A 16,876-nucleotide genomic window follows, 5' to 3' on the forward strand; every position below is an offset into this window, starting at 1 on the left:
GTGCCGCAGGAAGAAGAGCTGCTGTCTTGCCGCTTTAGTGATCACACCAATGTGGTGTGACCAACTCAGATCCTCGCTGATATTGATGCCCAGGAATCTGACTCTCTTCACCTCTGCTCCCTCGATGTGGATGGGGGTGTGGCTTCCACCCTGCAGTCTCCTGTAGCCCACGATGAGCTCCTTAGTCTTGCTGACATTAAGCAGCAGGTTGTACCATGATGTCAGGGCTCTCACTTCTGCCCTGTATGCCGACTCAGCTCCATCAGAAGTGCAGCCGATGATGGTGGTGTCGTCTGCAAATTTGATGATGGTGTTGGAGCTATGTGTTGCTGTGCAGTCGTGGGTGAACAGGGTGTACAGTAGGGGGCTGAGCACACATCCCTGAGGGACACCGGTGCTGAGTGTCCGTGAGGATGAAGTATTGTTGCCAATCCGAACCACCCGAGGTCTGTCTGTCAGGAAGTCTAGGATGCAGCTGCACAGGGAGGAACTGATGCTCAGGTCGCGGAGTTTCATGACCAGTCTGGGTGGTATGATGGTGTTGAAAGCGGAGCTGTAATCAATGACTCTGACACCCATGACTCTGTCACCAGTTCACTGATTGTCCTTTCTTGCACTGCTTGGGAGGTACAAACCATTGTTTACCAGGAACACCCCAGAAGACCTGTCGTTTTGGGGATGCTTAAATCCAGCTTTTTAGCCCTCATAACATTGTTTTGTAATACAATGTATGCATCAATTGGTCCCATTTTTGGTTAAGTCAGGCTTTGCCATTAGTACATTAATAATGCGTTGTTAACTTTACTTTTACAGCTTTATAAGCAACTCACCTACACATAGAACAAGGAGGTAGTTGAGAACAACAGCATGAAGTTGTAACTAAATGGATGTTTTACTATTTTATTTAAAACTTGCCTATAGTTTTCTTAATGGTTTTCTAGTTCAGACTGACTGACAACCCAGTCTTTTTGAAAATCTTAAGTTCCTTTGGAATTTTCACTATTCTAGACATGTCTTAGCTGACTGTAGTTTCAGTAGACATTAGAAGGCATGAACTCAGTCTAAAGAAAAGTTTTTAGGTAAGTTTAGCTAACAATAACTCTACCTACTGTAGATTGACCTAAGTCATTAGGTGTTTGTTGTAATTGTCCTTGCTAATGCAAGGTTAGACTAACATTAATTCAACTAGCTAAGCAATTGAATTTCTAGCTAATAGTAGGTATTGCAAATAAAAATGATTCAATGTTTTAAGGCAAATACATTTTTATACAGTTTTATATAACTATTAAAAGGTTTAGCTATACATTCAGTAATTTCTCACTAAATTGTACATCCCTAAAAATTCATTTTTAATTCTACTGATAATAAGTGTCATAATACACTTGACTTCATACAACACCCATGTACACCAGTATACCTGTATCTAATAAGTCAATCTACAGTAGGTACAGTTACAGCTTCAGTTAACTTTTACTTCGAATCAAAGTGAGAAAAATAAATCTTTTTAGTGACTTTGATCACGGCATGTTCGTTGTTGTCAGACAGGCTGGTTTGAATTTTTAGAAACGCTTCTTTTGGAATGTAGCCTCAGAGTCTTGTTCTTGGCTCACAGAAGTGGAACTTCTGCTGTAGCAGATCCTCTACCTTAAGGTTTGATCAGCTCTGACCATCTTTCTTTGATCTATCTTCACAAGAAGGCATTTCTGCCACTCACTAAATGTTTCTTGTTTTTCACACTATTTCCCTGCAATGAACCTTGATGCTGTTGTTATGTGGCACTATTTCAAATCCCCCCATCTATTCCACAAAGCAAGAATGCAGTTTGTCTGTTGCTGGGAACAGGTTGAACTAGCCCAATTAATTAGCTGGAACACATAACAGACAATAAGCCGGCACATCGGCTTAGTGGTTAGACCTCCAGGGTCCGGGTTTGATTTCCACCTCTGTTCTCCCTGTGACTGTTGGGTTTCATCTGGATACTCTGGTTTCCTCCCACAGTCCAAAGACATGCCGATTAGGCTAATTGGCATTCCCAAATTGGTCATAGTGTGTGAATCTGTGAATGTCTGTTCCCTGTGATGAATTGGCACCCTATCCAGGGTGTACCCCACCACATGCCCTTAGTGTTCTGGGATAGGCTCCACGCCCCCAATGAACCTGTATACAGGATTAAGCGGTAAAAAATAGAATGTGCAAAATTTGGGCTAAAGAAATATCTCAGGCCCTGTGACCCTACATAAGTTAGGCAATATGGAAAATGAATAAAAAAGACAAAATACATCACAGTGCAGCACAAAAACATAGCATTACTTTATTGCTAGCAGTTACATGAAATAAACCAGACTCAAATAACATTGTTACGCGCAACGAGAGAGCGCCAGCGAACATAGCGGAAATGTTGGCCTGAGGCTTTCTGAGTTTTTTTTTTTTTGAGAGCACAAACAGGATATGCTTCCTCACCAGAGACATTATCAGGAGAGGATAAAGACCATGGCTACATAATGCCTCTACCTCACTTGACATTTTTTTTTTTATCCAACTTAATTGGGCCTCCAAGGAGGCATAACATGAGACCGGACATAGTGAGTGGCGCTTTCACTTGCCCCAGTGGCAGCTAATGAATTTACTAAGTTACAACCTAAGCTTATTGGCTTTTGACCAATAACACACACAACATGCAAATTATTAAAATGATTATGCGAGTTGGATTAGAAACAGACAGCGGCTGCCTTGATGCCTCACTGCCTATGCTGACAGTGTGCTCGGAAGCTGATAATGTACCTGTAACATGTAACCAATGACATTGTATCTGAATAAAAATGGATCAATATGGAGTTCGTCCCCCTTTTGCAGCTAGAACGGCTTCCACTCTTCTTGTAAGGCTGTCCACAAGATTTTAAAGTGTTTTTTTTTTTTTTGGAATTCATGTCCATTCATTCTGTAGAGCATTTATGAGGTCAGGCACTGATGCTGGTCGAGAAGGCCTGCCTCGTGACTTCAGTTTCAGTTTATCCCGAAGGTGCTCAATGGGGTTGAGGTCAGGGTTTTGTGTTAGGGCCAGTCAAGTTCTTACACACCAAACTCATCAAACCATGTCTTTATCCATTTGTGCACTGGGGCTCAGTCATACTGGAATAGAAAATGGCTTTTCCCAACTGTTGCAAGTTGGAAGCATAGCATTGTTCAAGATGTCTTAGTTTGCTGAAGTATTATGATTATCCTTCACTGGGGATAAGGGACCTGAATTCAATAATTAACAGGGTGGGCCAAATACTTTTCTCTATATAGTGTATATTAACTGCATCTCACCACACATCTGGGTTAGGTATAAATATTATAAGTAGTTTTATTCTGAATAGCACAGCTTTTTAAAGGCATAGTGTTATACAGTAGGAAAATAATCAGTAGAATGGTGTGATGCAGCTTGACATAAAGTATAGCCACTGCTACAACCCTTAAGTTGATTATATTTCATTAACACCATGCCCCGAAGTGATTTATTCCCCTGATACTACAGCAAATTTGCCAATGATTAAAATTTTTTAAAAAAATCTTAATTAAAAAAATAGCACGTAATATATTTTTAATGAATTTATTTTTTATTACGGAAGATCCCTGAGAAAATGAGGCGCTTTACTGTTATTACTGACATTGTAATAGCTACAATCCTGATCTTCTCCAATAAACTCTCTTTATTTCTCTCTTTCATGAAGACAAAAACACAGCTCATTAAATTACAGAGAGACCGCAAACAGCAAGGCTGTCCATCCTGGAAACATTTTACATCAACACTTACTGAACACTGTGGTATACAGTACATCTAACCGTTCAGAGGGTGTAAAGTCAGACATGCCTTTATTAAATATACACACTGTAAGTGTGCAAGTAAGAATCAGAACAACAAAGCCAATCTAATTTATCTGAAAGGGCACCAAACTGCCCTTATACTACTGAATCTCACATTACCAAATCAGATTATTCACTCCATTACAGTCTCTAGGAGGCCAAAGGTCCGTGCAAGCTTCCGATATCACAGCTGTTAAGTGCTTGATCGTTTGGGATTGACTTTTAATCCATTCATCCACTGATGTTTGTCAAGAGCTGCCGTCTGTGGTGTGACATTAGCATAAGCATATGTGCTCACGAACACACACCCACCCACCTTGTTTTTCTTTTCCTTCACTCTATATCCTGGAAGGTTTTCTGTTTTGCAAGACGGCAAGACAAAAGATGAAGGACATATTCCAGGTGTCTGCGTTGTGACTGTGGTGACGCAGAAGCCTCCTATCCCCACACTGACTCAAGGACATGCAGCCAACATGGTCTGTAATCTGCGGACTGTCACTGGAAATGATGCACGCCGGTACAAACACGTGTCAGGCTCCTAAATTTACGTCAACATGTTCATCTCCATCAGACAGTAATGTGGTAGAGTTGGGAGACTCAGGAGTGGGTCATTGTAATACATAATACAACACATCACAGTGATGTACACCATGTGCTTTGGATAAATAGAGTAGTCATGCTTCATGTCTGATTTACTTGTACACAAGAGATCTGCATTGCAGAGAATGAGTGCAGGCAGAATGTCATTAGCATACTGGAAATGATGACACGTGGTGTCGATCTGTCCAGCTTTAATGCATTTCCTGGTATTACAGTACTGTGCAAAAGTCTTGAGGTTTATATTAAATTACATTAAATGATGTAGATTGAAAGAAATCAAATAAATGGGAACAAATGTTTTACTGCGACAGGCTGCAAAGATCCAACTAAAAAACTGGTCGTTTATGTACTGTGACAACCACAGCAGCAACCTCATTTTGCCTCTCGTCTGATCCAACCACTAAGCATTCAGCATCACCATTATACTAATCACCGGCCTGTTTATCTGTCATCATCTGCACCTATTTCTCACTGGTTCATGGCTAAAGTTAGATGTGTTTTATGATTGAATGGTTCATAGATCACTGTGTGGCTTAACAAACAAAAAACATTTCTCTAAAACTGATCTGGTCTTGTACAAGGACAAGCGAGGAGAAGATAAAGACCTATAATAATAGGCCGATAATGCCTCTAACCTCTGTTTCAGTTCATCACAAAGGTGCTCTATGGAGTTGCTCAGGGCTCTGTGTTAGGGCCAATCAAGTTCTTACACACCTAACTCATTACTGAGGCACAGTTATATTGGAATAGAAAAGGTTCTTACCCAAACAAAACATAGCAATGTCCAAGATGTCTTGGTATACTGAAGTATTAAGATTGCCCTTCACTGGGGATAAGGGACCTGAAGATGAGAGCCATTAAAGTCCTTGAAGAAGGATTCCATATAATGTAGACCAAGAAGGTGTAGCTACTGTAGATCTTTGGAAGCAAGATATGAAGAAATAAGACTTTTGAACAGTTCTGCCAGGGATATGAAAATAGACAAGGTCAGATGATGTATAAGGGTTTTTCGAGCAATAACAAACGACTAATGTAATTAATGTGCAACAGTAAGATCATGAAAAAGAAATGACTGATTCTATATTATTGATGGGCGAATACACAGAATGGATAAATCAACAACTCTTTAAATCGAGTACAGAGTTATGAAGAAAAGGCTTCTGGGTACTGACACTGACTGTGTCGCACATTGCACCTTTGATTGGATCTCATGAGAACAATCAGTCAGCTTTACATTTCCTACTTTCCCTGTAGTCATGCGTTGGGAGGAAAAGCACAGCCAGACGAAATAACGATCCCTCAATGGCACTAACGAGAATCTACCTTCTGCTGTCCTCCCCATGGGAGCGTATCCCAGCAGGCTCTGCAGAAACCTCCTGGGTGGAGGGTGCATGTGTATTTGTGTGTGTGTTAGAGAGAAAGGAAGAGAGAGAGAAAAGGAGAAATGATGATACTGCTGACTCGGCATGACACTATAAAACATTCACATTCAGCACTCAAAGCTCTGTGTTTTGTTGGTATTGTGCTAATATCTAATACTGACTTCTTCATAGTACTTTAGCATAGCAACATTAGAAGCGTGATAGTAGGAGGTTTTGTTATGTCCTATGTTCAGGTGAAAGATTTGGGTTGGAAGAATATTCCAAATCCAATCAGATTCTAATTTAGAATTTCAGCTAAGCCCCAATTAGTCCCAATATTACTATCTAAGGAAGCCTTAAGAGGCTAGATAACTATATTCCACCACCTCTCTGTTATTTGTGTGTGGGGGTAACAGGTGCATGGAGCCAATCTCAGGGAACTTAGGGCACATGGCAGGGTACACCCTTGATGGGTGAGCTGCACACTCACACATCAAATCATTTGCCAAAGGCAGTTTGGAAACACCATAATTCTATACTAGTCATCATTGGACTGTGGGAAGAAACTAGAACATCTCACAAGAACTCCTTTAATGGCCCAAACTTGTGGAAATGGCTTGGACCGAGGTCAGGACTCCACTGGGGTTGTGGCAATAACTCCCAGCTGAATTTCAGTAATGTTCAAGTGGTGCAGTGGGCAGTATGAGGTCGTGCCTTTGCTGATCATGCTGACGTTCCACTTACTCAATGTTCACAGGAGCGACTCCAGTGGGATCTGAGCCACCTCAGCTATGATCGTCATTCACAGACGTATGGCCTTCCTTAAAACGTTTACATCATTCAAATATATTACTGTGGCTAAGTGTCTCATTACCGTACTGTGCTCTTGTGTAAATGTCACTTGGCTTCATGCCATCACAAGTCCCATATTGACTCAAACAACTCTCATAAAAAAAGGCTTTCCAAGACAATGCTTGTTTGTGATTACATGTACCTCCTGTCTGTCTGTTTATAGACATGCCACATCCTCCACTCACTCCACCCACACCCCAGGTCTGTTTGACAAGGCAAACATGGTAGAGTCTTCCAACAGCACCCTTAATGACAAGAGACATAGTAAAACTAGAATACATCTTAGTAACACTTGTCCAAGATAAGTTAGCAATGTTCCAGGACATGTATATATCAAAACAGTAATAATAAAAGATGGCCATTCGAGAAACTCATTGGAGTTATTTTATTTTATTTAAATAAACAGGACATCAAATGTACTATTGCTTTCTTGAGGAACCAAATAACTATGCAAAAACACATGCACAGCTAAAGCGATACCATCAGTCAAGCTCAGCTGGTCATTTCATTTACATTTACACCAATTGGCAGATGGCCTTGTCCAGAGTGACTTACAGAAGCGCTCCATCAATAAATATATATTTATACCGGTTCACTTGGTTACTGACCATCAGTACCATCAGTCTAAAGCATGTACAGAAATTACTGGTACAATTGGTTGATATAGCCACCCCTAAAAGAAAGGTTTTTAAGGGAACATCTGATACCTCTTTTTCCTCCAAGGCAGTTCCAGAGCTAGTTCAGAGCCCAATTTCGACCAGTTCTTTGTTTTCAGACAGAACAAAGAATGTCAGGGCTGGGACAAGATTATCACAACCAACTACAAGTTTGTGACTGCTATCTTTAAAGGAGGGACTCACACGCAATGGGCAGCTCAAATGCTTTCTAGTAATGATAAAGCCAGGAGAACTACTCTCCTGTTGTTGTACTTGCTGCTAGCGTTTTTGCTTGCACTAGAATTCCCACTATCATTGCCGCTAGCACTAGCATTCTCACTATTATTCCTGGTAGCTTTGCCGTCAACATTGCTGGGAAAGTACAGACGTACACAGACATATACAGTGACGTAATAATATGCTTTCTAACCCGTGAAAAAACAAAGCCAGTTCTAAGAAGGTTCGCTTTTGAACTGGTTCTAAACCAGCACTAGCACTAGACATGAACTAGCACCTGGTTCCCTTCGGTGGAAAATGTCTTGATAATTAACAGCTGCTAGCTTGTGAAAAGTGGTTCTGCTTGGAAGCAGATTGATCTGACCAGTGGATCCAGAGTCTATCCAAGGAACACAAGGTCTAAGGGAGGAATAGACCTGGGATCAGACAAAAGTCCATCGCATAACACCATCCACAAGGACATTATCAATTACATAGCTTCAGTAATTTTACATGGGACACTTTCTTACTCAGACTCAAGTCATTATATTGATGACATCGTATGACACAGTGAATAACCTGTACAGGATTACTTTGGGTAACAGCACCTTTTAGTGGGATTCCAGTCTTCCCTTTTCCACCCTGTGATCAAAACCTGGTCGTGTCATTATGAAGCCTGACTTGAGAAAAGCTGAAATAGGCCACAACACTGTGAACACAAGGCTACTTTTAAAATCAGAGACGGTGATGAGTCACCCTTCCACATGACTATTATTATGGGGTTTAAATTTATTATTATTATATATTTTTTTTACAGCTTATCCATTAGAGTAATGCAGAAAGTATGGATCGTTGCTATGAGATAAGAATTGCTCCCTCAACTATCAAACTGTAACTAATTAATTGGCACTGAGCACCGGCACACAGATCCTGCAAAAAGAGAGAAAGGAAATTGATGTTTTTCAATCCAGCAAAGGCTCTATATTAAGTAATAGTGATTCAGTGCATGCCCACTTCCAGCTCTGCATGACTCAGTTGAAGTTTGATGGGCACTGCATCATACTTCTGAGTTGTGTTCCACCAGAAGTTAGCAACTTTTCAACTTTCAAACAAATCCAATCAAAAGATGTGCATAATAAGTGAAACTTGGGTTTTTTCTCTCTTGGACGAGATCAACTGGCGGCTTGTCCATAGGGAAGGTGAACCAAAGCCCCATCGAATAAATATACTGTAACATACAATTGAATATAGTCATTGTCCCGTACAAATACTTATATTTTAAATTCCGATAAATAATGATGACCCCTTTTGAGTGACCATTTTTTTTTAATTGTCAGGAATTTTGTGATCACTTGAACTTTCTAAATGTTATGAATGCTCTGTCCAGTTTGGCTCCATGTTGCTTTACTACACATAGGTGGTTACCATTTCCAAACAATTTGGAGTTCAACAGTAAGAAAGATTATTCACAAGTGGAATGCATTCAAGACGGTTCTCAGGAGTGGACGTCGCAGAACATCCACCCTAAGATCAGACCATGCAATGCTCAGACATTCTCAGACCCTAGAGTTAAATGTTAAAGTGCATGACGGCACATTTAGAAAAAGACTCGACTGAAGTATGATTGGTTTGGAAGGGTTTCCAGGAGAAAGGCTCTTCTGTCCAAAAAGAACATAAAAGCATGACTGAGGTTTGCAAAACAGCAGTTGTGGCAAAAACCATACAGCATTACAGCAGAAATAGCTCTGTCAAGCATGGTGGTGGAGGGGTGATTCGGGCTTGCAGTCATTGAATTGACCATGAAATCCTTGGTATACCAGATTGTTCTAGAGGCAATGATGGCCTTTTTCACTTGCATAAACGCCTCTTTGGTTGAGAATTGAGAATACCAGTGGACAGCTACCAAATGCAACACTCAGAACCACCTCCAGGCTTGATTAGTCATGGAGCACCGAAGAAACTGCTAGCTCATTGACTAATCAAGCAGATAAGAGCCTTGGAGGTGGTTCTGAGTCTTGCATTTGGTAGCTGTCCACACGCAGCTGCTTGTCAGCCATTTGTGTTAGTATTAATGAGTTCACTTAAATGTGTGTGAGTGTATAAAAATGGCTGTTATTCTTGAACACCTTGTTGATGTAAGAGGTCAGAGTAGAATGATCAGATGGGGATCGTCTGTAGGAAGGCTACAGGAACTCAACTCAGCTTTTGCAACCCGTGCTGTGCAGAAAAGGATCGCAATACAAGGATTGTACCCCGCCTCGTGCTGGGGTCTTCTGGTATACTGTAGGCTCCAGGCCCCATGCGATCCTGACCACAGGACATAACGAAATAGACGATGAGTGAGTGAATGAGTTATGTTTCGTGTTTTCACACACATTATAAGATTGCACCATTTTCTGAGGTCGCTCTCTCCAAATTGGTAACAACACTGCGTCGAAAGATGAATATAAGAAAAATAACAGAAAAGATGATGCTTGAAATACCAAAAAGCATGGCATTCGTTTGCTTTCCTGGCAGTTATTTACAGTGGAATAATCAAGGCATTTTTCTAATCTAACAAGGGTGTAGAGAAGGTTCCTAAATCATATAAAAGACTTGCTACCATTTTACATCACCACCTACTCACAAATGTCTGTGAAGATTCTCAGTCCTCCAGGTCATGGTTCATTGGCAAAGGTGCTGTTCGGTGGCAAGTTGACTTGCCCACATACACACAGATTAGTATTTAGTCTTTGACTCTCACCATCCCAGCACAAACTGGGAGCGATCAGAACTCTACACCATCAGGATAAGAGCGTGTCTGCGAGGGGTGGAGGAAAGGAAAAGAAACGCATACACTTCAAGGGATCTCCCAAAAGCCAACTGGGCATTTATTAAATATACATAATACACATTATATACTATAGTGGTGAATCAGACATCACCAAGGTGGGCTCTATAGGACCACCAGAGGAGGTACTATGGTAGAACTATGGTTGTATCTATACTGGGTAACATCTTGTAATCTTGAGTACTTCCACTGCGGACTGAGAAAAAACCCACAAAAAGAACATTATTGTCAATGCTGAAGTATCTGAGAAACTCAACAAGCATATAATGAGGCAACACTGAGACAGAAGCTTGTCCACTGCTAAGACAAAACCCCCAGACACAAGCGAAGATGTGTGCAAATGACTAGTGAAACCAAACCACTTCACAAACACGTGGAGAGCCAGCGCCACAGGACAAGACCCTCAGCATCTGAATTTTTCTAAAGGGTCACTCTATCAAGACTGCATTGATACATTCTAGAGAAAGAAGACCGGTGGTTCAAATTGGAACTAAATTATATCTCTAAACAGATGGGGTGTCGGGCCACAACTTATTACTCAGTTACAATCCTTTCATCGCTCCCAAATCAGCTTCCAGCTCACTTTTTTAATCTATGACAGAGAAAGCTGTTCAGTAAAATAACTGAAATGGTTTTGAATTCTAATCTCTCTCTATAATATTAATATTTTATACATAAATATGTTAAACATTAAACTAAAACAGCACCACCCTGCCATCTGGTGGTAACTAATAGTTATAGCAAAATCCATAACATCTTTAAAACTTTTATTATCAATAATAATAATAATCAGTAAAAAAATTCAACATCACAAAACAGACATCTCAAATAAATAACAAGATAAATAATCTTTATTATTTCCATGTTGTTGCTTTTTTCATATATATATATATAAAATTATGTATGCACAATCAATATAACCAATGCAATGCAGAAATTCTGTGCTCAGTAGTGGGTACAAGGCTCCAGATGCTGCTGAATAAAATCTACACACATAAATCAGGGTTGAAATGTTAAAGCTTGACAACTGATCAGTTAACACGTAAATAGACATCTGGCCTATATGATGTCTTTATGTCTTTACTACAGCAGGAAATAATAATAATAATAATAATAATAATAATAATAATAATAATCATCATCATCATTATCATTTTTAAAAAGCTGAGAACTGTCACTATTAACAGCAGGAAATCCGCCGAATTCATAATTAGTCAACGTCGACTGACGAATAAAATATTAATAAATTAGATGCTGTTGTGTCGCTCTGACAAACACGTGCACAGATGCACGATGACACTCCTGGGCCTCTGGAGCCGCTGTACCCACCACACCCAAGACCTTCAGAATGTACACACGTTAAAAACTTCATTACCCAGCATTCAACATTGGCTTGTGTAAACTGGAATCTAAACTCAAATCAGCCCCTGCTCATGCCTCCCTGTGTATACATCTTTACTCGAGTGGTTCTTTATAGTAATCCTGCATCAAGGTGCGTTGCTTGATCTTACATTAGATTTTAAATTAGACATTTTAGTTCAAATACAAATCAGTTTTTTGTCTGTTTTTCAGAGGTGAAGTGAACAGGGGCTGAACAGATCTGGGGGGAGGGGGAACTATTCTCAGCAAACAAATAAACAAAAAAAATCCTCAAATATTACTATCATGATTCTTAGCTTTATTTTACAACATTTCAAGCACAAATTAAGTAAATAAAAGCTCTCCATCAACCTTTAAAAGCAAAGAATTAATAAGCATAAACTAACAAAACAGATCCCCTGATGCCATGTCCTTGGAAAAAAAAATTATTCCTTTCTTTATTCTGCTGGTAAATAGGTTAAGTATTTTTTTTTCTTTTTTGAAAAAAAACTAAACAAAACAAAAAAAAAACCTTAAATATTACATACTGTATAGGTTATTAATTACAGTAACAAGGTTCCATGCAATCTTTTTTTTTAATCTTCTCCTGTACAAATTGTTAAGAGATCAGTAGTAATTAGCGAGGCTGTACAAGCCCACAGTTTCTGTTGCTTGGACTGCCAGTGGTTTGTGTGGCCACAGTGAGGGGACAAGGCCTTATTGTCGTCACATCAGTATGTTGGGCTTCGACGTCTACAGTCCGTTAATTCCGAATCGATCGGGTGTAAAACACAAACCGACCTCTCTGTAGACGACGCCCGATGTTTCTATTAAAGTTCTGCCGCGGCAGCTCCAAACGGTGTGATCGTCCATGTATTGTACATAGAGCTAAAAAGACTGCATTTATTTATTTATTTTATTTATAAAATGGCCGCCGACACACTGTAGGCTATACGTTTCACATAAGCACATCTGTCACGATGAGAAGTGCATTAAGACTTGGACAGATATTACATTACATCTCCCAATATCTAGATTATCAAGGTCAACATAGTGGCACATAGGCAATGGAAGTAGCTGCTCTGCTAAATCCCTGCACTTGCAAACACACACACACACACACACACAAACACATACAAACATACGCACACTGGCCTATAATCAACAGATAGTGAGAGCATTACACCTTGCAACGGCAAAAATAAACCACCTGGGTTCTTTCAGTCAAAGCCATAGGTATTAATATTATTATTTGTTAATAAAAAAAAAAAAAAAAACATATCTAGTTAGGAGTCGCATTGGAAGAGGTGGCGAGTCTGTTAACAATAAAACTCCAGAGGTTTTTAGACGATGGAATGAATTGTCTGAAAAAAACTTGAGGTTAAAATGGGAACGAAAAGAACAAGAGTAGAAGAAAAGCATTTTCTTAAACAAAAAAACCCAAAAACAAATAAAGCAGTTTCGCATTCGTAAGGAAGTGAACATACATTCATAAGACCTTGCTCTGTAATATCTAAATGTGTTTCTTTCTGTGTGTGTGTGTGTGTGTGTGTACTGTATATTAATAGCAAAGAGGCACTCTCTCCTCCTGTGTGTGTGTGTGTGTGTGTGTGTATCCTCATCCTAGCATAAAAAGACTTCAGGTATGTTTATACATGCCAAGGCTTCCTGCAGATTACATTTCACACACACTATTTTCTGAAATCACTTTAAAGCTCTTCGTCCACTTTCGCTCGCTTGCTAACAGGAGTAAACAATCATTTTTTTATTGTTTGGAAAAGGGTTTGCTAGCAGCTCCTGGTGACTAGTGTTCCTGTGAAATTCATAGAAAATGTGAAACGAGAGAAGGAGTCTGTTGAAAAGCTTGCTTGCTTCAGAGGCAGATGACTTAAAGAGCTGTGCGAATCAGCCAAACAAGTCCTCGGCAGGTTTCTCATTAAAATGCAGACGAGACGATACGATACGTCGATCGGGACATTTCAGGGGAAGTAAACAAGCGGGTGTGTGTAAACAGCAACAACGCGGGCCAACGGATTCTCTGGAGTCTCTAAACAAAAAAAGTTTCAGAACGGTTTTGAGGCTATTGAGTTATATAAGGCGGATTTCCACCGAAGGAACTTTATCAAATGCTAAGATATGGATGCTTTCAGAGTTCCAGGAACTGATACTGTTCCTGGAAGGCAGATTTGTTTCCATCAGATCCATGAAACTTTTTAACTTTTTCTTGACCTTAAGTGGAGGGGGGGTTTGCCATGCAGAACGCTGCTCACTGGTCAAATACAATCTTCACAGAATGAGAATGTGCGATTATGATACTTTGAAAGCTACATGAAATAATGTCAAATATCAAATAAAATAAGGACAGTGCAGCTGTCAATCATCTCAGAGGCAATCAATATAAAAAAATATTTTGACCTCGGTGGAAATGCGCCTTAAAACAAACAACATGCATGGTGTGAGACTTGTCAATTAAACTGGCCTTGTACCTGTCCCTGCACGCGCACACACTCACATACACACACGGCTCACACAAACGGACACATGGAGCTCTCCAGATGTCGCTTTTCTTCTAGCACCTCTTCCAGACGGAACGGACTCTCCGTTGAACGTGATCCGAAATCCTTTACGCTCTCAGTTCTAGCTCCAGTTATTGCACTAAAATCTACTGCATGGAAGCCAAGAAGCCGGTTCTTAATAAATGTTCACGCAACATTGTGGTATATGGAGGCCATGCTTGTGCTATTACATGACAAAAAGCACACACACATACACACACACTCACTCTCTCACTCACTCTCTCACTCATACACACTCGCACTCAGATTCAGCTGGGATAGTTTCTAGTGGTGACTGGGCCTGCAGGTTGGATAAAGCGGGGGAAAGAGGAGTGTGTGTGAGTGCTGCCTGATGTCTCCTAAAAAGGGAAATGGGGAGAAAACTGACTGAGTGTATGTGCGTATGTCTGAGTGTTTGTGCTAGAGGAGGAGGAGCCGTCCTAGAACTTCAGCTGCCGACTCTTCCTGTACCTCGCCTCCTCTTCACCTAGAGAACAAACACAGCAGAAGAGAAATAATGCGTGAAAATATAATGACACACAAACAGCGGGAGAGTGTAAAAGAGAGAGAGAGAGAGAACAACATTAGAAATAACTAAGAAATAAGATTAATAGTCCTATGTTTGGTTATTAGATTGGTATTTCACACAAAAAAAAAATCACTCCTCAAGACGTCATTTTTTGCAAAGTAAGAGAAATTCATGAAGGAACTGCATAATTACATGTTTGATGTGGTTAAAGCAAGCAAGCTGTCCAATCAGCATGTCAGCCACTTTTCAGAGATAAGACTTATGAACTAGACCGGCGTAAAAAACTAAACATGACTAAACATGATTAATACATTTCTTTGAGGAAAGCACAAATGAATAAAAATACAGACACATACAGAATTATTTTTTTTCAAAATTATTATTATTATTATTATTTTTTTTAATACAAATGTTCATGAACTGGCCACTTTATTTCAACTGCAGCTAATCATACTGTAGCAAAGCATTTTTTTAATTATTATTTTTTTTAATTTAAATTTATGTCTGTGAAACACCGTTTGAAGGTCAGACTGGTCTGAGGTGACAGGAAGTCAGGAAGTAAATCAAATAACAACTCCTTTTCAACCACGGTAAGCAGTCATGGCTCAGCCACAATTGTTAAAAGCTGGTACAATTTCTCCTGTCCAATTTTCCATAATCCTGTCCCCACTAAAGCCTCAAAATGCTGCTCTTGACTGACATGCTTTTCTAAGATGCTTTTCTTCTAATCAAAGTGGTAGTAGTAGCTTTAGCAAACTTTTTTTTTAACTGTAGGATTCCAATTTGATTTCAGTTTTGAGTCCAGTCCATTCTCCATGATTCTCCTTGATGAACCCATCGCGTGGCACAAACACTTTAAAATAGGTCGACGCTGCCATTTAAAAAAAAAAGTTTAGCCTGTATACTCGTTGCTTAGGATTAATGATTTTGTAGAAACTGAAATTAGTTTGCTTGTGTTGGGCGTGCTTAAGCTCGTCCTTCTTTCTTCTGGTTAAATCTAAATCTTGCTAATGCTAAATCCTGTTCTATTTGGCTTCCTTAAAAAGAATTCGAATGATCATCTCTAGCTATGGATTTTTTTAGCGGCAAAAGAGATGGCAGAGATGGTCCAAAACTGGGAGCTCCTTGAGCATGCTCCGGTTTGCTTTTGCACAAACTAAGCCCTGCTAGTGAGTTTATACCACTTCCAAGTGTGCATGATTCTACAGTATCTACAGGAATCCTGGTGTTACTGCATGATTTAATTCAAGGGAACTCTTGTTTGTACCTTCTAAATGGTGCCGGGATAGGTACTTGAGCGCCTCGTCCAAGAGGATGACAGGGAAGGAGATCTTGATGACGACGAACCACTGGGAGCAGCAGAGAGGTGTGACCTGAAATATCAGCTAAGAGAGAAGAGAAGGAAAAAAAGAGGTAAATGATGTTAATTGTACAGCGGACTAAATTAGAACAAGACTAAATGGAAATAAAGAGTTATGACGGAATGAGGGAGTATCTGTGCAGTGCACTTACTGGTAGCGGCTCCACATACAATATGAGGAAATGGAGAGACAGGGAGAGCAGGATGGCTCCCAAAAGCCAGATATTAACCCATGGCGGCATCCTTATAAGAGACTGGTTTTCTGAGAGACTAAAAAAAGGACATACATGTTAACTAGTCTGGTTTTTCACGATAAAACAACGGTAAAAAAAGTAAGTAAATAACAGTTGCGATTCTTCTTTAGACTGTTAAACTGTTTCCTCAGTGTTCCCCACCTGTTCAGTGCGTTAAACATCTCTATGGTGACGAGCACAGAGAGGGCCATGGTGGTGGGATAGCGGGATTCAAACACTTCACAGTCGATACCCTCAAACATAGGATTATCCTCAGTGCACTGCATGAAGTGGCGCTGCACAGGAACACATGCCACAGGAGCAGTTAATTAAAAACAAATCAGAACAAAACACAGGATTAAACTAAATTAGTTCATGATGATAACTGTGATATCACAATTCATGGGTCACAGCTGCAGGAACTGTTCTCTAGACCTACTAGACTTAAGTATACAATACTATGTATATCTATAAACTTT

General features: G+C 39.9%; 1 protein-coding gene across 1 annotated transcript in view; it reads right to left on the reverse strand.

Moving 5' to 3' along the window:
• Nucleotides 1-11,111: 11,111 nt before the first annotated feature.
• atp2a3 (ATPase sarcoplasmic/endoplasmic reticulum Ca2+ transporting 3) overlaps nucleotides 11,112-16,876 on the reverse strand; it is a 69,239-nt gene continuing 63,474 nt past the window's right edge. The window contains exons 18-21 of the mRNA XM_053484825.1: nucleotides 16,560-16,693; nucleotides 16,317-16,434; nucleotides 16,072-16,189; nucleotides 11,112-14,762 (exon numbers count right to left, since the gene is read on the reverse strand). Coding sequence (XP_053340800.1) covers nucleotides 14,716-14,762; nucleotides 16,072-16,189; nucleotides 16,317-16,434; nucleotides 16,560-16,693 — 417 coding nt within the window. The 3' untranslated portion in view covers nucleotides 11,112-14,715. The remainder of the gene's footprint in view (nucleotides 14,763-16,071; nucleotides 16,190-16,316; nucleotides 16,435-16,559; nucleotides 16,694-16,876) is intronic.

The sequence above is a fragment of the Clarias gariepinus genome, chromosome 24 (assembly GCF_024256425.1).
Source record: "Clarias gariepinus isolate MV-2021 ecotype Netherlands chromosome 24, CGAR_prim_01v2, whole genome shotgun sequence".
Lineage (NCBI taxonomy): Eukaryota > Metazoa > Chordata > Actinopteri > Siluriformes > Clariidae > Clarias > Clarias gariepinus.